This window comes from Panthera leo, chromosome E3 (assembly GCF_018350215.1).
Source record: "Panthera leo isolate Ple1 chromosome E3, P.leo_Ple1_pat1.1, whole genome shotgun sequence".
Classification (NCBI taxonomy): domain Eukaryota; kingdom Metazoa; phylum Chordata; class Mammalia; order Carnivora; family Felidae; genus Panthera; species Panthera leo.
This window is the reverse complement of record NC_056694.1, coordinates 21,366,552-21,387,851: the sequence shown is the minus strand read 5'-3', so window position 1 is coordinate 21,387,851 and position 21,300 is coordinate 21,366,552. Positions and strand designations below refer to the sequence as shown.

The 21,300-nt window shown below is 49.3% G+C and overlaps 1 protein-coding gene across 1 annotated transcript; it reads right to left on the bottom strand.

Moving 5' to 3' along the window:
- Nucleotides 1-4,853: 4,853 nt before the first annotated feature.
- Nucleotides 4,854-20,233, bottom strand: ZKSCAN2 (zinc finger with KRAB and SCAN domains 2). Its single transcript, XM_042922453.1, has 7 exons — nt 19,481-20,233; nt 18,222-18,408; nt 14,979-15,070; nt 14,501-14,627; nt 10,981-11,664; nt 8,518-9,009; nt 4,854-5,934 (listed from the first exon to the last, which is right to left on the bottom strand). Exons 1-7 carry the CDS (start codon nt 19,883-19,885, stop codon nt 5,012-5,014), a joined length of 2,910 nt encoding a protein of 969 aa, XP_042778387.1. The 5' UTR covers nt 19,886-20,233; the 3' UTR covers nt 4,854-5,011.
- Nucleotides 20,234-21,300: the final 1,067 nt, after the last annotated feature.

Genomic DNA, 21,300 nt, shown 5'->3' with positions numbered 1-21,300 from the left:
GCCCTGTGCTCAGGTATCCAAGCACCTTACGCCTGAAGGCTGTGGGCTTTCGGATCTCGTCCCCCTTCCTCCATTCTCAAGTGCCACCATGTCCAGGTGGGTCTCGGTATCCACCTCTCGTGCAACCCAAAGCCACGGTTTCCCTTCGTGTCCTCGGACTCATTGTGAAGTTTGGGCGGTGTGTGTGTGTGTGTGTGTGTGTGTGTGACTAGCTGTAGACCTTTTTTTTTTTTAATTGAAGTATAGTTGACACAGTGTTATATTAGTTTCAAGGGTACGACAGTGACTGGGCAACTGCGTCCTTATGCTGTGCTCACAAGCGTATTCACACTGCCACCTGTCACCATACAACGCTATTACATTGACAACGTTCCCTGGCCCTTCATCCCGTGACGTACTCATTCCATCGTTGGAAGCCCGTTCCTCCCACTCCCCGGCCCCCAGCTATGTTCCTTTTAGTCCTTAAACACAAAAACGTTCATTCACCTCCCTTCAAGTCTAGTTGATTTAACCGTTTCTAGAAATTGCAGATGTGTAGCCCTTACAGAATTGTCTTTCCCCTTAGAGCTCTAAAGTCTCTCGTGTCATTCCCAGACCTGGGTCTGTTCACAGACTTCAATGTCTGTGAGGGAACGGAGGCCAGAGGATGACGCCATCGTCTTTACTTCCTCCCAAAGGGTTGTGCCCATTTACTCAAGGAAAACACGGAAAATTTCCAGGGATGCTTAGACCCTAACTCGGCAGTTGTAACTCGCGAGGACACCGGGCACCAGCAGTCCAGCACAGGGCAGAGGCACACGCGGTCCACCTCACGTTCGGGTGGATGGCTCCCGAACCCTGGGACTCTTCTCGCAGTGCCTGCGACTTTAGTTAGAAACACGTCCTCGCCCAGCGGCAAAGTGTCTACACTGACTCTATGACCGTGGAGTTGAAATTGTTGCCGCAAGAAGGGCAGACGGAGGCCGCTGGAACTCTTCCAGGGAAAACGGTAAATCTAAAGCCGCCCTGTGTCTCTGGGGAGATCGTCCATACTTGTTCAGGCCGCCAGGAGAGGCCGTGCGTGGGGGCCTCCAGGGCGAACTCCACCCTGGAACCAGAGCCATTCCTTGGGACTTCTCTGACCGTGACAGCCAACGGCGGTGGCCTCGCAAGCCCCCCGGCCCCTCAGGGCAGGGAGAGCAGGGAGCTGCAGTCACTCCGAAACTCTCTTGACACAGCCACTGGGACCTGCTTTTATCACCCCTGTAAGTTCTCTTTTCCCTTAATAGAACGCCTCCTTCAAATGATGGCAAAAACCAACGGGAGTCATTTATTTTAGACATTTATTTCACAGACAAGTTTTCAAGAAGACAGCTAAGCGAACGCGGATACAGAACAACGAAGAGACGCACGCGGACAGGTGGAACGCCCTCGGCGGCCGAGCGAACAGCTGCACGGGCGGCCGGCACTCCTTGTTTTGGGGACTGCCCCCACTCGTCACAGCCCAGTCCGGCCCGGCCCGGCCGCCAGACCTCCCACACCGCTTCCATCACCGCAGCCACCTGCCACTGGCTACCGAGGCGGGGAGCCGCGGGGGCTGCCTGCTGGTGGACACGAGTGACCTGGCCTTTCTCCGCACCGCGCGGGCTCCCGGCACCCCTCTTCCCAAAGCACGCAGCGGTTCTGTGTGGCCTGCACGTCGCACGCCGTGGCGGGCCAGGCTGGGCACCTGGCCTTATGACCTCTTCCTCATCCACACTGTGCCCCGTCATCTCACTAAACATTAGAGCCAGAGCAGTCTTGCAGATGAAGTTCAACGTGTCTCCAGATAAGGAACACGGGCCAGAGAGGCAGAGATGTGTCACACGACACTCAGTGATAGCGACAAGACTAAAACGTGTCCCTTTTGGTTTCTGGTCTAATGCTCAGTCGCCTGGGGCAGGTGGCCCTGAGGGGCTTAAGCGTATGTGTGAAGTTTCCCTCTTCAAAGAAGGTTTATGAATAAATTAGGGCATATGGGTAATAAAATCACCAGTAGGAACTGGAGGTCTTTGTGGGGGTAACAAAGCAAGTGTAGGCAGGGAATACAAGCCAGTTTCCAAAGTGCCTTGGATAAGATGTCAGAGAATAAAATGTCTACTAATTCAAACTACTCTAAAAAAATAGGACTGGGCATAATTTTTAAAGAAACACAGTAGGGTCAAACAAATACGGGTTTTAGGTAGTTGGCTGAGGTGGCCTGTACGTTTTGTTGAGCTTTCCAGCAGCCGGAACAGAGAGAGAAAAGGAAGAAGTTATAAAAATCACAGTGTTTGTAATTTTTTTTTTTTTTCCTGCTTAGGATCAGAGCTTTCCCTGGTACCGAGACCCAGAAAAAAACCTTTTCCTATGGATCTTCATAAAGGCAATGTAATGTGATATACAAGACACATCACTACTCATTTTGACTTTCATGCTCCAGTTGGAAAAAGACAGAATGCAAGATGTCTTGGCCTAAGATGGTGGGTGGGACCTTCTATTTCCTCAGAACAGAGACAGAGTTCAGGAAGTCAGTTTAACCCATGTCCAAACAGCCCATTTACCATCAGGAATACGGGTAGGGGAACCCTGGTTCCACCTCTGCGCGACCCCAGACGTACGAGACTTCCACAGGACCGGCGTGTTCCGCTCGAGATGGAATGAATGCTGCACCCTTCCCGCCGCCGGGCACGTCTGAGAGGCGCAGGTACAGACGCAATTTGGGGCAATTCGGAAAAACTCTTTTGCAGGTGAAAGTGATTTTCTCACAGCCGAGTCACCGACCTTCGGCAAGTGACACGAAGGTAACCGGCACTAATGACCTTTTGCTGCGACACTTCCTCTGTCCGACTGCAGGTTCCTGGGGCATGGGCACCGTGTCTTCTTCCGCTTTCGCATCCCTCACTGTGCCTGGGAGACGGCCTTACACATAGCAGTACTTAATAAATACGTGTGAATAAATCATCTACTTTCCTGAATCATGCTTCAATATAGTTACCAGTCCTGTGTACACGTCGCTAAGTGGTGATTCCTATCAATGTGCATCTTCTCTAGCACTGGGATTCCAGAGCATCTACGCACTATCAGCACACGCCCACGGGCACGCACGCGTCTTACTGTGCTAGGCACAATACCGACAAGACACTGCACTCACCATTAAAAGTCTATAACTCGGACCACACGCGGGAAGTCAACCTACTGAGGTGTGAACAATCGTAACGTCTCCAACCAACGTAAATCAGAAACATCTGTCGATGCGTACCTGAGTCACCTGCCTTCCGGCAGGCCACACCCTATTCTGGCACCACGAACTCGACGTCTTTCTACACCGCCCACCCTCCTTGGTATTCTGCTGAACAGGCTTGGAAAGATTCAAATGTCCCCGAAGGAAAAACATGATCTCCAGATGTCTCCAAGTAAGAGGACACCTGACACGGGAGAGGAGGTAAGATCAAAAGTATGATCTCTGCACAGCCCTGACTCTGGCTGTCCTTCCACTAAAGTCAGGACTTCCCTTCCCTAAGCCAAAGCCGCCCCAGGCTGCCTATGCACTAAGAGTATAAATGTCACTGGTCTCGTCCTGGAGGAACCAGCCTAGGATGACCAGGTTCCCTGGTTTCACCTGTAACTTCCAGGAATGAATTAATTACCTCCCTTCCCACCCCCACCTCCCCATTTTGACTTTTCCTTCAATACTCGTTGGGCTAGTGTGAGGGGGTTATTGAAGAGATTTCTCAGACCTACAGGTAAACGAGGAAAACAACAGTGTTCTGGATTGGAAGTTTCTGCACATCTTTCCACTTTTCACTCAGTAAGCTACAGAGTATATAAATTACTCCGGGCTCTACAGTTAGGTTGACGACCCTAGGAACAGGGACTAGAAGCCTCAGAGACGGAGGGTGTATTTAACAAACAGCCTGGAGGTGGTGCTCTGAATGAGGTGGGGATCTGATCTACAGCAGGCCCAAGGGGTCTGACTGCTGTTAGAGAATGTTTCCGGTTTCTACCTCACTTCCTCCCTAACCTCTTAAAGTTTTAGAAAACGATTATTATGTAATGTCATACTAAGCCGTGGGGTTGGGAGGCATAGAATGTGCCAACATGCCAGTCACGTTCTAGGTAAGACCCAGAGCAGGTGGAGGGCAGAACGTGTCTGAATGAAGATTCTACTTTCTGTTAATGCCACACACCACAGGCATGCATCCTGTTCAAACTGGAGAGGGCCCGGTAGTTCAGGAGAGTCAGATAAGAGCACCCGGAACAACTAAGAGGTAAGTGTGGGACTTACGAGAAACGGTAAAAGGAACCGGATAATTTCGTAGAGGCTGGAGAAACCGCAGCCAGGGGCAGAGGGGTTCAGTCTTCAGGTGCAGAAAAGGTCAGCCTGGTGGGTGGTGGGTTGCCTCTCATCTCCACGGAGGGTGAGGGGGCAGTAACGTGGTTTCAGTGGCAGAACCTCCACCCTCGCTCTGTGGGTCAACCGGCCACCAAAAGGGCACAATTGCAACAGACTTCTGAAGGGGGCTCAATCTCCTTAACGACTGCCTTCAAAACCAAGATGCATGCGATGTCATCCTGATCAGACTCCTGAAAGTTCTACCCCCAAAAGAAATCTGGGATCAAGTTGCATCCAGGATCCCACGCGGTGGACAACCGGAAACCTTCGGCAGGTTGGGTCCGCTCGAAAACAACTTTCACAGCGCGGAGGGACCTTGAATGTTGCTGGACTCGGCAGTCCCGCAGCAGAGGCCTTGACATGCCGAAGGGGCCGCCGTTCTGAACCCTGACAGATGTCCTCCCCACTTGGCCAAGGGAGACGTTGAGACGCACAGAAGGAGAGGAACGGATAGCTCAAGTCAGAGGCAGAGGTGAGGACGTGAGGCAGGCCCTTGGTTTATTTATATTGTCAAGCTGGCCTCGGGAATCACCCTCCCGAGCTAAGAAAAGATCGCTTCCGAGGATGAGATGGGGTGAAACGACTAAAGGGGCACGTTAGGAGGAGGAGACGTCAACGTCAAAACGTTTTCCTGAAGTCATCAGTCTTTCCCTTAGGCGGGCTCTCCAGGGCACAGGCGGGCGGTGGGTGTGGCAGAAGCTTCTCTCTGGAATGAACCTCCCGATGCTTGGCGAGGACAGAGCTCTTACTGAAACGTTTGCCACACTGGGCACAGCCGTAGGGCTTCTCTCCGGTGTGTATCCTCCGGTGCTCGCGAAACCTCGTACAGTTATTGAAGCTTTTTTCACAGTCCGCACATTTGTAGGGGTTCTCGCCAGTGTGCACCCTGCGGTGGGCGCTGAAATGGGAGCTGTTGGTGAAGCTCTTCCCGCACTCCCCGCACTGATAAGGCTTCTCTCCCGTGTGCGTCCTCTGGTGGATGATGAGGCTGGAGCTCTGACTGAAGCACTTTCCACACTCTCCGCACCTGTAGGGTTTCTCCCCCGTGTGGACTCTCTGGTGGGCACCAAAGTTGGAGGAGTCGTTAAAGCTTTTCCCACAGTCAAGACACTTGAACGGCTTTTCTCCCGTGTGGATTCTTTGGTGTCTGATTAGGCTCCTGCTTCTGCCGAAGCACTTCCCGCAGACACCGCACTGGTAAGGGTTTTCCTTCTGGTGGGTGACCCGGCACATCAGACGAGCATTCCTCCCGAAGCCGTCTCCGTATTTGAGAAGCCGGTAGGGTCTCCTCCCCACCAAAGGCCTCGGATGCGCTGCGGCTCTCCCTGAATCTCGGGGCTGAGACATCAGCTTTCCCTGCCTGACCGCTTGAAGGCTTTCCCACTGTCTTCCTGAGATGCATTCCCTTTTCCGGTATTTACCTGGATCAGCGTTCTGGGAAACAACCCTCTTAGACTTTCCTATCAGTGCCCGATGCTGTTCCGTGTCCTTGTAGATTACCTGTGTTGCATCCTCCTTGATACTACGTCCAATTTCAAAATCTGGAAAGGAAGAAAGAAACGAAAGACGAGAAAGATTTCCGAGCGGTCCCATATTAACATAAACAACACGGCCTACGAGGCTTTGTTAGGATCCCTGTATTGTCCTCGGGCCTCTTAAGCCCTGTTACCCTTCTCTGATTCATTACGCCTTATGTGCACTCTGTTCCACCCATAGCCAGCAACACCTCGTACAAAGGAGGCTTCCAGAAATGTTTTCCAAAGCAAACTGTTATTCCCCGTCCGTGTCCTGAGTCACACGGGACCAGCTCAGCTTTCTCCCCAAGTTCCACTCCCTCCCACCCTGCTTTCAAAATTTCACATCTGCGCTCACACACCCCGTGTGGCACTAGTGTTCAGAGCAGAGTCCAGTGCCCAGGTTCCTCAATGGACCTCCAAGTGCATCAATATCTGATCACGTTTCTTTCTCCTCCCCAAATGGTCTTTGTCACTGCTTTTCTCTGGCTGTCTCGCACACGGGCCACACGGGCTCAAATCTTAATTCTCCCCATCCCCTTCCCCAAAGTGGAATTACCTTCCCTCACGCTTTCACCCACGCCCCATACACACTGCAAGGTGTATCCTGGATGCCAGCTTTCCAGGAAGTCTGCTCGACAGACAGAGTGAGGTGGTGGAAAGACACAGGCTTTGGAATCACACAGCCCTGGTTCAGATTGCATCCTGGTCACTTATTAACTATGTGGTTCTGTATTAACTTTTTATTATGGAAAATTCAAACATGTAGCAAAGTAGAGACTACGGTCTGTAACATGAACCTCCACAAACCACTCACCTGGCTTTGACAATGACCTACTTCTGGTCAATCTAATTTCACCTCTATTCCCACCTGCTTCCTGCTCCCTCTACCCAGGTCATTATTATTATTATTATTATTATTATTATTATTATTATTATTTATTTTTTTTTTTTAAAGAGAGGGAGGGAAAGAGAGGGAGAGCATGTGCATGCGTGAGCAGGGAAGAAGGGCAGAGGGAGAGAGAATCCCAAGCAGGCTCTGTGCTGTCAGTGCAGAGCCCAACGCAGGGCTCAATCCCACAACCCTGGGATCATGACCTGAGCTGAAATCAAGAGCCGGACACTCAGCTGACTGAGCCACCCTGGTGCCCCTACCCAGATTATTTTGAATCAAATTCCAGACATCATATTATTCCATCCAGGTTTGTCTTACCCCCAAACCCTCGTTCCTCAGCACTTTGCTGTGCTGCCTTGTTTCTACTTGCCAGTTTCAACACGCCTCTCCCTGCACACACCCCTCTCCCTGCACGCACCCCTCTCCTTGCACGCACCCCTCTCCTTTCAAGCACAGAGTTAAAACTGCAGATATCCCTCCCTCCCAAGTTTGGTGGCTGTGGCATGGGTTGGGGAGAGGAGGGCACCCATCAGTTGGTCCATTAAGGGAAAGCCCTAACCATGCCATCATCTTCTTTCATTCTGCAGTTCTTCTGAAGCAACCTCACTGGGTCCAACATCATCCTGGGGTTTGGAGGAAGTCATAGCCTCACGATTGGCTCTGACAGAATCTGACAATTCATGGACAGGTCTGTAGCTCGATTTAAAAAATGAGATTCATGAGGGATGGCACCAAAGGACTCTGTTTCCAGTAATCGAAACCAGGGTCATGTCGCGCTTAATGGTTTCAGCCTTCAAACTACAATTTCCCACGTAAACACTAGCAGAAAACATACGTATGTTCCTTCTCTAGCGTTTGTTTTGAATAAGCATAGAGTGCTGGAAGGAAGATGGTAACAGGTAAGCACAGAAAGAGGAGCTCAGACTGAGGATGGCTGTGGAACTTAACACAAGACTGATGGGGGAACCTGGTTTGGAGACTTTTACAAAAGTCTAGGCCACAGACAGAAGAAAAAGGCTGAACCAGGGCAGTGGCTGTGCTGACTAAAGAGGGGACAGAAGTTCCAGAACCGTTCACAAAAAAGTGTTATCTGCTTCGATGTATATGAGGGAGAAAGCATCAGAAACATCTCTAATGTGTTCAGGCTGGATGTGAGAGGACACAGGAAAGACCCAAGGTGTGGGAAGAAAGACGGTGACTTAGTTTTGAAAATTTTAGGTCTGGGCCGCTGCAGAGGTAGACACCTGCGAGGGTACCAGCAGTCAGCAGGGAAACACGCAGATGGGGCTGCGGGGCTGAGAACCAGAACAGAGTCTCTCTCTCGTTTTGTCGCTGCCTAGCCTCTTCCTCACGCACATCACAGAGAACTGAGATGTCTGTGTTTTCAGCCTACTTGCTCTGAGTTTTTGTTCCACATATGTCATGTGTAATTCCAAGTTCTTCTTCCGCACAGGATTTTCAGGAGAGATGAAACATGGGCCCGTATAGACCAACACTGAGGCTGAGATCCCACAGACTGAATCCCTAGAATGTAAGCTCCTTCCCTGAATAGAAGCACCATGAGAAAAGAGACTGTGTTTTATTTGCTGCTATATCCCCTGTTCCTCATGTAACACAGGGCACTCAAATATTTGTGGAATGAATACATACTCACAAGCAAAATGCCAGAGCTACCGATTTCTCAGTAAATCCCACTTTCCCCTGATGGTCCTTACCGCTCGGGCTTTGCAGTAGACCCGGGGGCCCCTGGAATTCCGACTCGTGTACGATTTCCTCCTCACTCGTTCTCTCGCTGCCAGAATCTTCTCCCGTTGCCTCCTGTGAGGTCTCCTCAGGTTCCCAGCCTGTGGGTTCCTGGGACTCCATCTCAACCTCCTCTCTCTCCTGCCCTGAGGGTGATGGGACTTCCTCTGGAGTGTCGGCGGAAGGGGCAGCGGCCCGAGAGTTGATCAGCGCGTCCATCTCCTTGTAGAACGCACAGGACTCCAGCACGTGACCGTTTTTCACTTTGCGGTAGCTCTTCTGGAGGCTTTTGAACTTGGTCCGGCACTGCTCCGGCGTCCGGAGGAAGCCGCACTCCCGGAGTTGTTCAGCCACGGCCCCGTACAGCTTGCTCTTCCGATGACAGGCTTGGAGGGCTTCGTAGAACCGAGTCTCCCGCAGGATATCAAGAAAAGTCTTGGTTTCCTCGTAGCCCCAGTGCACACCTGCCAGGGAAGGATAAAGTTCAAAGAGGTAAGAAAAAGAGTCTATAGCCTCTAAATATAAGGAGTAAAAGAAAGCAAATCCCCTTCACTGTGGCAATAGGAACTATGATATGCCTGGGAATAAGATGTGCAAAATAAAGGAGAGGGTCTATATAAAAAAAAAAATCTGTAATTTACTGAAAGACATAAATGAACTATAAAAAAATGGAAAGGGGCGCCTGGGTGGCGCAGTCGGTTAAGTGTCCGACTTTAGCCAGGTCACGATCTCGCGGTCCGTGAGTTCGAGCCCCACGTCAGGCTCTGGGCTGATGGCTCGGAGCCTGGAGCCTGTTTCCGATTCTGGGTCTCCCTCTCTCTCTGCCCCTCCCCCGTTCATGCTCTGTCTCTCTCTGTCCCCCCCAAAAAAAAATGTTGAAAAAAAAAAATGGAAAGACACTCCGTTTCTGGATAGGAAGACTCAAACTGTACAGACATCAATTCCCAAATGAATCTGTAAGGTCTAAATCCCAATGGGATTTCGAAATTGAAATTGATAAACTGATCTCAAAGTTTCCTTGGCAGAGTAAGAACGCAGTCCCCCAAATCTGCCATGGCTATGGCGGTCAACTGAGGATACAGCTATCTTCTCTAAATGATTAAGAATAACAGATCAGGACACGTTTTTAGCCAGCCTTCCTTGAAGAGTACAACTGTGTCCAGAGTAGTCTTTGATGTCCCTGAGTCCTCTACTTGGAGAGAGGAAATGATCTGCAAGATAGGCAGACGCTGTGCTGTTACAGCAGAGTAAACCTTTTCAGGACGTGTCTGAATACAGTTTGTTAAACTGTGCTTTCTGTGCGTTTTGTAAGATGAAGTCACTTCTGTCCTCAGTCTCACCAGGTGGCCTCCTCCAGGGCGGGCACTGCTTTCCCGAGTCTGGGCCCGCCCCCGTGTCTATGGATTTCCAGACTGCTGAGCACCTGTACGTGTACGATGTATCTTCCCGTCTTTTCCTGAGCTGTCTCCCTTGAACAGATGCGGTCATGAGGACACCCCCCCCCCCCCCCCCCCCCCGGCTCTCCTTCCTGGATTTATCTTTCCACCCTAAGAATTCACCATCTTTTCGACAGGCGGAGTGGAGAAACTTTCCTGGTAACAGTGACACCAGGCAATGCCTCCCCGCAGTTAACATTTGCGGAATGCCATCATCGATTTTTTTTATCTATTATCTCATTTCACACTAACAACCCTGGAATCCTCAGTCGCAGTTTACTGATGAGAAAACTGAAGCTCCAAGTTCTTACATGATGTGCTTACTGTCACACAGTCACTAACTGCCACTTTAGTTCTGCATGTTCCCAGTCCCCAGATTTCAACACCAGCCTCCGTTTACATGGTATGTTGTGTATCTTTTTCTATCTTTTAATTTCAAGGCCTCTGGTCTTCACATGTATCTCTTGTAGGCTATATTTAATTGCTTTTTTAGACGACTGGTCATCTTAGTCTTTTACATTTGTAACGAATGATGTATTTGGATTTACATTTACCATTTTACTGTGTTTTCCATTTGACTCGTCTACTTTGTGTTCCTTCTTCTTTCCTTTCTTGCCTTTTTCTACAATTCCACTTTTCACGTTTTTTTGTTATACATTCTTATGCTACTTATCCTAGACAGTGCAACACCGTATCTTTGACTTATTATACTGCAATTCTGCTAGCTGCTTTACATAAGGCTCAGATGCTGGATTCCTCACAGCCCTTGGACTCCACTTATCTTCCTTCCACAGGCTCCAAATACGCAAATCCATGCTGCGCTCTAGCCCGAGAACGGCCCTTTGCAGCAACAGCCCCCCCACCCCAGAGTACTTTCAGCGATGGGGGGCAAGAGGCGCAGACCAGCGGTCCCCGGGTTTGGCTGCCTCTGGTCTACTCCTGCTACCACAAACCCGTATCATCCATTTTCACACCCAAAGCAAAGAGCACAGTCCTTACCGCTCAGGTTCTGGAACAAGACAGGGGCGCCTCGAATCTCAGACTTCCGGATGAACGCAACACCCCTCTCGTCACCATCGGATGCCTCTGCGGCTTCCTCCTCCTCCAACAAACTGGTCTGTTCTTTAGCATTGACATCAACTCTCTTTAGTCTGGGGAGAGAGATAATCTCCTTTGGCTTATCAGCGGCTGAAGCATGGGCTGCGGGGTTCAACAGGGCGTCCATGTCCTCAAAGAAGGCACAGGGTTCCAGCACGTGGCCGTTTCTCACCTTCCGGTAGCTCTTCTGGAGACTTTTGAACTTGGTCCGGCACTGCTCCGGCGTCCGGAGGAAGCCGCACTCGCGCAGCCACTCGGCCACGGCCCCGTACACCTGGCTGTTCCGGGGACAAGCCTGCAGCGTTTCATAAAAGCGAGACTCCTTGAGAATCGCGAGGAACGTCTTCGTCTCCTCATAGCTCCAGTGCACGCCTGCTATTTTCTCGTCTTCCAAACCCCAGTGCTGCTGCTCGCCCCACATTCGCCCCGCACTGCGCGCGGGGATCTGAGTCGCGTGAACCGGCTTTTCCTTGATGTAGTTGCTTCGGGGAATACTCCTTTTGTTAGAAGAGTGTACACCTAGGGTCCATGGCTCCTTTCTTTGCTCCAACCGGGCAATCTTGTTAGACACGGACACGGTACTTCCTACAGGGAGAGAAATACATTCCATGCTGAACACGGAGGCCATAGCCGCACAGCCTGATCTGCTGCCATAGTGTGATGTCCTGGACACCTGTTCACACCTATCCTTGAAAGGTCTTGTCCAACCCCCTTCTCTTTTAGAAACTTCCTCAACCATGACAGTGTGCAGTACAGTTATTGCTACTACTTACGGTGCAGTATATAGTTATTCTGACCCCTCTCTTCTTTGTCACAACCATCTAGTAACTGACATTATCATTTTATTTCTTACATATGCACCACCTCTTTCTCCAGCTAGTTCTTAAGGGAAAGTCTTTAAGGTTAAGACACATACAGTTTATTACCTTTGATTTCCTCTCAGTGTCTAACGTCGTATTAGTTTCAGTGTCTGCTCCTAACCAGTATTTGTTACTTATAAAACAAAGTGTGTTCGTATCTGCCCACCACATACCCCCACTCCAACCCGCACGTGCACGCATGCGCGCGTGCGCGCGCACACACACACACACACACACACTGGGGCTAGGACAGGCGAGAAGGCAAGAATTTGTGGATACATCTGACAAGGTTAATAGGAAGAGACAGAAGGCCAGGGAAGCATACCGACAATCTGTTGCATTACAGCACTATGGAGATCAACGGGTAACGGGTCTTAAACGTGAACCCTGGCTCCATCACCTGCTTTACTCTTGGGCCAGGGGAACTTTCTCAATCTCTGAGCTTCAGCTTCCTAGGGAATGATGGCCTCTATTCACAGAAGTGCTGGGAATATTAAATAAATGATCGCCTGTGAAGTATCCGATGCCCAATAGGTATTGTAATAAAATTCACTTTTCTTCCTCTAGGTAATACACACAGAAACTCCACGGAATTCTCAAGGGAAGGAGCATCACAGCAAATCCTTTCTGAAAGAACCCCGGGGATGGAGTTCTTTATTTTTACTTGATATAGGAAGTGTAGGAATAATGAAAGCTCAAATATCCACAATAAGGACCAGGCAGGCAATGCAACTGAGGGAGAAATGTGGCAGTTCAGCACCAGCTCCTTGATTCAGCTCTGGCGGATTGTTGCTATGTGAGAAGGTGGGCCCGGGGTGCCTGACATTTGATTTTTCAAGATACACAGGAAATCCAGATTTACAAACTAATTTTAAATTAAAACTCTGTGCAAGGCCAGAATGTGTGTATAGGCTAGATTCGGCCTATGAGTCATCCGTTTACAGTCTATGATAAAAGACTGGGGCAGCTGTCTCCGGGCCTGGGCCTTTCCACATGTAATCACTACTGACCCTGAACAAAGTGGGGGCTGGGGGAACCAACGCCCCATAGTAAAAAAATTTGTGTATAGCTTCTGACTCCCCCAAAACTTAACTATTAATAGCTTAGTGTTGACTGGAAGCCTTACCGATATCATAAACAGCCTATTAATATGTATTCTGTATGTTATATAGATTATGTACTGTATTCCCATAATGAAGTAAGTCAGAGAAAAGAAAAGGTTATTAAGAAAATCTTAAGGAAGGGAAAATACATTAACTAAGTTAACTGTGAGTACTTTGGATAGATACTGGACGGTATTTATCGAAAAAAAATCCCCATAGAAGTGGACCCATGGAGTTCAAACTATCTTGTTCAAGGATCAGCTGGCTAAATCTGAATTCTCAGAGGATGACCCCCAGCCCGCCAGTGGCACTTTACTCAGGGCTCTCACGGCACCCTCCAAGGCCTGGATGCACGCTCCAAGGTCACACCAAGAAAGGCCTGCGTGAAACCCTGGCAGGACGCTGGGTGCCTGCTGCTACGGGAAGACCGCTTTGCCACCAGGGTGTGGCAACCTATGTTGGTCATTCTCAGAGGACTTAGTTGCCTTCTGATTACAAACAACTGTTGGTGTTATCTTTTTTATTCGGTTTGACATAGTCCACTTTATAGTCTCTATACTTCAGTGTCTACAGGCAGCGTGTCCAACGGAACTTTCTGTGATGACAGCAGTGACCTCTAACTGTGCTTTCCAACACGGCTATCAAATGTCCTAACCGCGACTACTGCCCCTGAGGAACTAAAACTTTTATTTAATTTTAATTAATTGTACAAATTTAAATAGCTGCTACCCTATTAACACATATCTATAACGTGTCTAGTGTGGATCAGTGCACATTTCGGGCCTGTAATTTTATTAACAAGCAGTCTTCGACTTTCAGCTTACGTATAAATGAACTGTACTTGTCCCCACTACTAATGCAGGTGACATAATCCTTCAGAAGTCTGCTTGTAAAGTGACACTTCAGTGGTTACTTGTGCCTGTAAATTTGTGCTATTCAAATAACTCACAACACACTACCAAGGTATTGAAATTGTATTGTGTTGAATTGTACTGAAATTACTTTTTTCCTTTCATCTGTAAGATTTCCATCCATCCAACAAATATTTGCTGGGCACCCACCCGTGTGTCCCGCTATGTGCAAAGTGTTGGGTTGCTACAGTTAAACAAAAACAAATCTTACAAAGACCTTGTGACTTTATGGTACTATTAGTCCAGTGGTATCTGTAAGCTTATATTTAAGTAATACAAATATGACAGTCCTATATAACCCCTTGCCAATGTCTTCACCCCTAAGTTAGAAGAATATGCATATATTCTAAACTGGAAGGGAGGAATGAATGAATGAGTTAAGACAGCATGGACAAGAGAGGACTAGGTCTGGTAAACCAGGCCACAGAAATGATTAGACAGCATGGAGGTCCTTTAAGTGTTGACATTTTAATGATTGTATTATTGGTAGAAATAAAGATATAAAAAATCCCCAAATCTTTTATGTGGAAAGGGAAAGAATCCTTACCCAGGGAGACCATGTTCCCAGCACTCTCTTTCCTAATATCCCGGTACAGGTCTCTGTGAACGGGAATCTGATGTACGCTCTTTTTGTAGGAAAAGCCTCTCGCCACGCGGACATCTTTCACCGGCCCCTGTAACAACAACAGCAATGACTACCGAGATAACCACGTGGGTCTTTAAAGGGTGAATGGTCGTGGAGGAAACACAGAAGGGAGGGCCCTAAGGGAGAATTAAAATCAGGGAACCAAGTGTGTATGATGTGCCAGATGAAGCAGATGTTATAAAGGGTCATAAGACAGATGATCCAGAAAGGAGTCTCATTACTCAGAAGGCTGGGTCCGGTCTTCTCTGCAAAAGGGGTAGGGGGTAGGAGGTGCGGGGGGAGTCTCTTTGAGGGGGTGTAGAAGTTTGAGGGCAGTGAAGGCACGGAAGTCCTTGTGACTGGATACTCTAGGAAGGCAGAGAGAAGATCTACAATTTACCTGAGACACAACAGGTAGTGGTGTGGTTGTTCTTTCCTGACCTATGTTGTTCCATTCAGTAGCAGGGACAGGAAGCCAGGGAGAAGGCCGAGCTGTAAGGAGAGAGAGAAACAATTAGGGTTCTGGGCTCCGGCCCTTTAATTCGTGCAGCTTCTTTTCTTCTTTTTTTTTAAGAAATGAACGTGTGTGTGTGTGTATACGTACATATATATACGTATATATATACACACACACACATATATATACACACATATACGTATATATATATGTATGTATACACACACACACACATATAAAATAAAAAAAAACCCCAGTAAATAGAAATTGATCATTTCATCAGTGAGTTCAGAACAAATGCCCGAAACCGGGGTACCCTAAAGCAGGGCTCACAGATGCAAACGCTTTCAGGGAGTTAGCAGGCAAAGCAGATTATGAAAGGGGCCAGGTAAGGAATGGGGGACCTGGAGAGCACGTACACCACTGAAAAGGTGTGGCCAATGCCCAGTCCCAGTTGATGCTTCACTGTGATAGTCAGAACTTCTAATATTTTTCAGGAGAAGCCAGAAATCTGGACTTTTCTATGAAATCTCAAAAACCTTAAACCTGGGAGGCTCAATTGGTTAAGCGTCCAACTTCAGCTCAGGTCATGATCTCATGGTTTGTGAGTCTGAGCCCTGCTTCAGATCCTCTGTCTCCCTCTCCCTCTCTCTCCCTCCCTGGCTTGCACACATGGGTGCATGCGTACTCTCTCTCTCTCAAAAGTAAATAAATATTTTTAAAACATCTTAGGGGTGCCTGGGCGGCTTGGTCGGTTAAGCGTCCGACTTCGGCTCAGGTCATGATCTCACGGTCCGTGAGTTCGAGCCCCGTGTCGGGCTCTGTGCTGACAGCTCAGAGCCTGGAGCCTGTTTCAGATTCTGTGTCTCCCTCTCTCTCTGCCCCTCCCCTGTTCATGCTCTGTCTCTCTCTGTCTCAAAAATAAATAAACGTTAAAAAAAATTTAAAAAAAAATCTTAAACCTTAGAACTAAAAGCAAACAAATGCATAAAACCCCCAAACCAAAAACACATTGCAGGTGAAACAAAAGAAGTCTGACTTGGCATGTGAGTTACCAGTTTGCAATCTCTAGTATAAGTCATTCAATGCTTCAATACGCTAAACAAGTTAGCACACATAGATACACAGTCCTGGACAGGCAAACACACAATACACTCCCTCAAAAGTCTGTGGTCTAACTTCTACTCTGCAACTCACTATGTAGGGAAAACTTCCGGAATGGATTTTACTGTGGTTGAGAACTCAAAAGCTTGTTCCACCACTTTCTAAAGAAGCAAACTGAACCACTTCTTTGGAAACACAGTACAGGTATCCCTTGCTTTTCAAAAGTTCATGTCATGCCACTTTACTTTTACAAAAGACACACATCAGTACCTCTTTTTGCTAACCGGAAGAAATCCAAAAAAGGATCTTCACTTTTACCAAAAAAGGGGGAAAAGCAAATATTGTTCGGAGTTTGTTTTGCAGTGAGCTATTAAAAAAAAATTTTTTTTTAAGTTTACTTATTTATTTAGAGAGAGAGTGAGCAGCGGAGGGGCAGAGAGAGAGGGAGACAGAGACCCCCAAGCAGGCTCTGCACTGTCAACGCAGAGCCTGATGCAGGGCTCAAACTCACGAACCGTGAGATCATGACCTGAGTGGAAATCAAGAGTCTGACTCCTAACTAACTGAGCCACCCAGGCGCCCCTGCAGCGAGCTATTACAGAGGCAGTGTGTACCCGAGCAGGGGGAGTAGCACGACCACAGTGTCACTGTCCTCGTAAGCACCTCGAGAGAACCCAGAACACACTTTTCCACTTTGTGAATTATCACCCTGAGCTGTCAAAACCCAGAAACACCATAAATTTACTGTAGCTTATCAGCTACAGTAACTCAGAACATGTAATCCATGTGAACTTTGAAATTCAGAAAATATTAATATTTGCAATGAATTCTACCACAATGTGAATTTCAGGAAAGGTAAGGAGGTTGGGTGCACAGTAGTGAATCTTGCCACTTGGTGAGGGGCTGTGTAAGCCAGACAGATTTGAAGTTTAAAGATAATTGCGCTGTTACGGGAGAAAGGAAACTGACATTTACTGAGCACCACTGTGTACTGGTCTGTTTACGTTGCCTCATTTAACCTACACTAACCACCTTATTATTTTCCTTTTACAAATGACAGAATGGAAAGTTTGAGAAGCTTAGTAACCTGACCAAGGCCACACAGATAAAGAATGGCAGAGCTAGGTTCTGAGTCGGGTTGTCTTCCTCTAAGGCCTAATCGCTTCACCTCTATGCATTAATGCGCCCTTCCGTATTACTTGCCCAAGGACAGATGGAGACAGGTGCAGAGACAAGAAGATATAAACCCAAGCCTCCTACTGTAGGTTCAGTGATCTTTCCATTCCTCTCTTTCGGCCTGATACCAGACTACAGGGATGATGAGATTACAGTGGACGGGGAAAGACAGGGTGTTTAGTTTCCTTCTACTTGACTTATTAATGCCCAGGGTGGCTATGAAACCTGTGTTCCCTTGTCTATGAAATCTTACTGTTTACCTCTCTCATATGCCACTTCTGGGATGCCTTACTTGTAATTAAAAAAAAAAATTATGTTTATTTATTTTTGAGAGCAAGAGAGACAGAATGTGAGCAGGGGAGAGGCAGAGAGAGAGGGAGACACAGAATCCGAAGCAGGCTCCAGGCTCCGAGCTGTCAGAGCGGAGCCCAATGCGGGGCTCGAACCCACGGACTGTGAGATCATGACCTGAGCGGAAGTCAGACGCTTGCTTAACCGACTGAGCCACCCAAGTGCCCCTGGAATTTTTAAAAAGTAAATATCTTGTTTCCCTTTCCAAACAGTTTTGAAAGTTGTTTATAGCCAGCCAAGAACATATACACATATACACACAGCAGGACTGAAAAATACAAGCTGATTACAGAAAGGAGATTCTTAAGTTACACTGCAAGACCTCGAGGCCAGTCTGGGAAAGCCAAGTTTTCCCAGAGTCCATCCCTATGATGGCTTTTACTTATGCTGCATGTGTTCCCAACTCTTGAAGCTGATGAAGTCTTGCTCCCCAAATATTTAATTTATTCTCAAATATGTACTGAGGGGATCCTAGTCTGAACCAGTCACAGTGTTACGGCTAGAAAATAAATCTGCCATGGTCTCTGCTCTGGGCATGCTCTGAGTCCTTCTCACCATTCTTGGGTAAGGGCCGATGCTCTCTCTTCCAGTTCAGCTGCTCCTCCCGTCCTGAGCGGAGGCTTCCAGCTTCCTCCAGAGACACCAGTCTGGGTTGGGTCTCCACCTGCTCTGGCTGAAAGTCCGTTACCTCCCATGCTGCTCCCAGTGGTACCTGCTTCTCTGAGTGCACAGGACTGCTAACCTGGGAAATAAAACCAATGCCATAATGGAAAGAGGGAGGAAAACAGGGCCCGAAGAGGACCAAATTTCCCCCAGGAAGACATCAAAGAAGGAAAGAAGATGTGAGAAGGAACGAAAATTTCACTCCATTCACAATGGAGCCTCCAAGGGCATTGGGTGAACAGTACTGTCCAGGAGTCTAGGCGAAAGGGAGCAGGAGAGTGCTCTTTATTAGTATACAGAGGGGGGAAATCTAGCAGGAGTAAAATACAGAGCCTCCTTGTTATTAGCATAGATATGGAGTTCTCCCATCTATTAGGTTCACAGAGAAGCGAAAGCTATCAGAACAGAAATAAATTCACTAGTGAACTGAAAACAGAAAATTAATTTCCACATGTAGTGTCTATGCCTGACCAACACAGCAGCCTGATAGGCAGGTCTTTATACAATGCAAATCCCGTGCAAGGTGAAACTGCAAGTCTTGCAAATCTTGCAGGATTTCATGAGGTTAATGAAAAGGCTCTTGAAAATGACTAGAAGACCATGAAATGCCACTGACAAACAAAGATCTGGCAGTTAAGCTAGACAAGAGTGACAAGGATGGTGGCATTGAGGGCACTTTGGAAAACACACATTGAAATATTAAAGGACTAGAGAGAGCCCTGGGATAACTGACGAAGTCCGTCCTTTCTTTTTTCCTTTCATTTTTTTCTCTTTCTTTTTTTTTTTTTTTTTGGTTGTTGTTGTTGCAAAAATAGCCCTTTTTAGGATCAAACTACAAAAGTCCAACCCTGCAAAGCATAACGTGGTGTTCCCTTATATAATTTTTTGGGGAACGATAATGCCAGAGATTTATACAAACACTTAGATGTATAATGTTTAGCTTCCTTTGCAAAATAATATTTTAACCAAGGTTTTTTTTTTTTTTTTTTCTGTTTAATATGAAATTCTGGTCCTCTTTCAAATTGATTCGCTTTAGAAGTCTCTCAGTACCATTTATCCCTGCATAGTAAGCCCTATCTGCAGGGCACCCCGGCCCCCCTGCCTTAGCCATCCCCTTCGTTCTAAAAACAATTTGGAAAATCCTCTCTCACCTGCTGTCTTAGTCTTCCAGTCTCTTTCTCCAAATGTATTACCAGGGCCACCGCCTCCTCTCCACTTTCCGGACACTGTTTCTGAGCCCACGCCTGAATCTTCTCGGGCAAAATGGTGAGAAACTGTTCAATCACCAGCAGCTCAAGGATCTGCTCCTTGGAACGCATTTCGGGCTTCAGCCACCGGCAGCAAAGTTCCCAGAGTTTACTGAAAGCTTCATGGGGTCCAGTCACATCCTCGTAACAGAATTGCCTGAAGCATTTGCGAAAGGTCTCAGACTCAGAGCTCTCCGATCCTTCCAGAGTGGGCTCCGATGCCCACTCGGGGTCCTTTTCTACCTTCATTATTAAGCATCCCTCAACCTCCAGGGGTGCGTCCATCTGAGGGTCCAGGGATGCATCCATGCTCTAACCCCGGGGTCAACCTCACGTCTAGCTCAAAGTAGACGCAAATAACCCAATCCTCGGAACGCTCCCTGCTTAATGATTTTGGAAGTGTGGGAGGGTAGGGACGTGAAAAACGGCAGTGTCAGCAGGAACAGGGTACCCCAGGCTCATTAATCAAATCTATCCTAGGCGCTTGAAATGGTGAATGTGTACCCTAAGGTCCCAAACCCGGCCTCTCCTCCAAAGAAGATGGGGTTTTCCGGGGTGCATCTCTTTAGTGCAGTGTCCAAGACCCAGGGCAGGGGATTGGGAGAAAATCTGGGGAACTGAAGCAAGGGTGGGCGGGGGCGGCCGCCCGGGCCGGGAGGGGGCTGGGCTCTGCGGAGGCAAGACCCCGGGTGGGTGGGGCCGGATGTGCAGGCCCCGCCCGGCCCGGGGATCGGGGTTCGAGGCTCAGCCCCGCGGCGCTCCCAGGCCGCTGCGGGAGCCGGTGAGGCCGGCGGCGTTCGACGCCAGCGCCGGGCTCTTCCGGGCCCAAATCGGTCCCGGCCGTCCTCAGGAAACCTCCGCACGCCGAGGAAAGGCCGCGAGGTGGTTCCGCCCCTGAGGGGAGAGAAGCCGCGGGGACCCAGCGAAGCTTCGCGGGGGGCGGCTGTCGGCCCGGCGCGCACGGCCTGCTTCGCTCCGCCCGCGGACTGCGCGGGGGGCGCTGGGAGCCGCTGGGAGCCGCGGCCACGCATGCGCCGCCCGCGACCGCGCGCCGCGGGGTCCGGGGAGGCTACCTCGCGGGCGAGGGGCTGGGGGAGAGGGCTGCGTGGTGGACTCTCGCGAGAGCGCGCAGCGTAGCGACTCGCCGTTGAGGGACTTCAGGAATGAGGAGGGCGCGGAGGAACTGCCCGGGGGCGGAGGGACACAGTCGGGGGCCGAGCAGGCATTTTGCGGGAGACGGCGGAACTGCCTGGAAAAGGGGGGTGTCCCTCAGCGGTGGATCTGGGAGGCGGGGAGACGTCTCTGAGGTGAAGGAACACTATTGGGGAGGGGGTGCAAAGGTCTTTCTGCGGCGGAAAAGGGAGAGAGACGGGGGACTCCTTTGCCTGGCGGAGGGGTCTGTGGCAGTGGGATCGGACGCGTTTGGGGTTGCTCTGCAGGTACCTTCGCCGGGGGGCTTGGGCGCCAACCGCTCCTGCAGGAGCGTCCGGGCGAACCTGTCCAGGCCCCCGAGAGTGTCGTGGGGGCGCCCTTTCTGTCCACCGCTGCGGGAGCACCTGGGCAGCCCCTTCAGGCCCCCAAGCGTGTCGCGGGGGCGCCCCTTTTGTCCCTCGCTATGGGAGCACCCTCTCAAGTCCCCCAAGGGTGTTGCGGGGGCGTCCCGTCTGTCCCCCGCTGCGGGACCATCTAAACAGCTCCAATCAGGGCCCCAGGGGTGGCGGGGG

What these genes read in the sequence shown, in the direction of transcription:
- ZKSCAN2 (XM_042922453.1), bottom strand. Translation starts at nt 19,885, where the DNA reads ATGGATGCATCCCTGGACCCTCAGATGGACGCACCCCTGGAGGTTGAG. An exon ending in CTGGAAGACTAAGACAGCAG is followed by an intron (nt 18,409 to 19,480) that starts GTGAGAGAGGAT and finishes TTTATTTCCCAG; the next exon opens with GTTAGCAGTCCTGTGCACTC. An exon ending in TCTACTGCAAAGCCCGAGCG is followed by an intron (nt 5,935 to 8,517) that starts GTAAGGACCATC and finishes CTTCCTTTCCAG; the next exon opens with ATTTTGAAATTGGACGTAGT.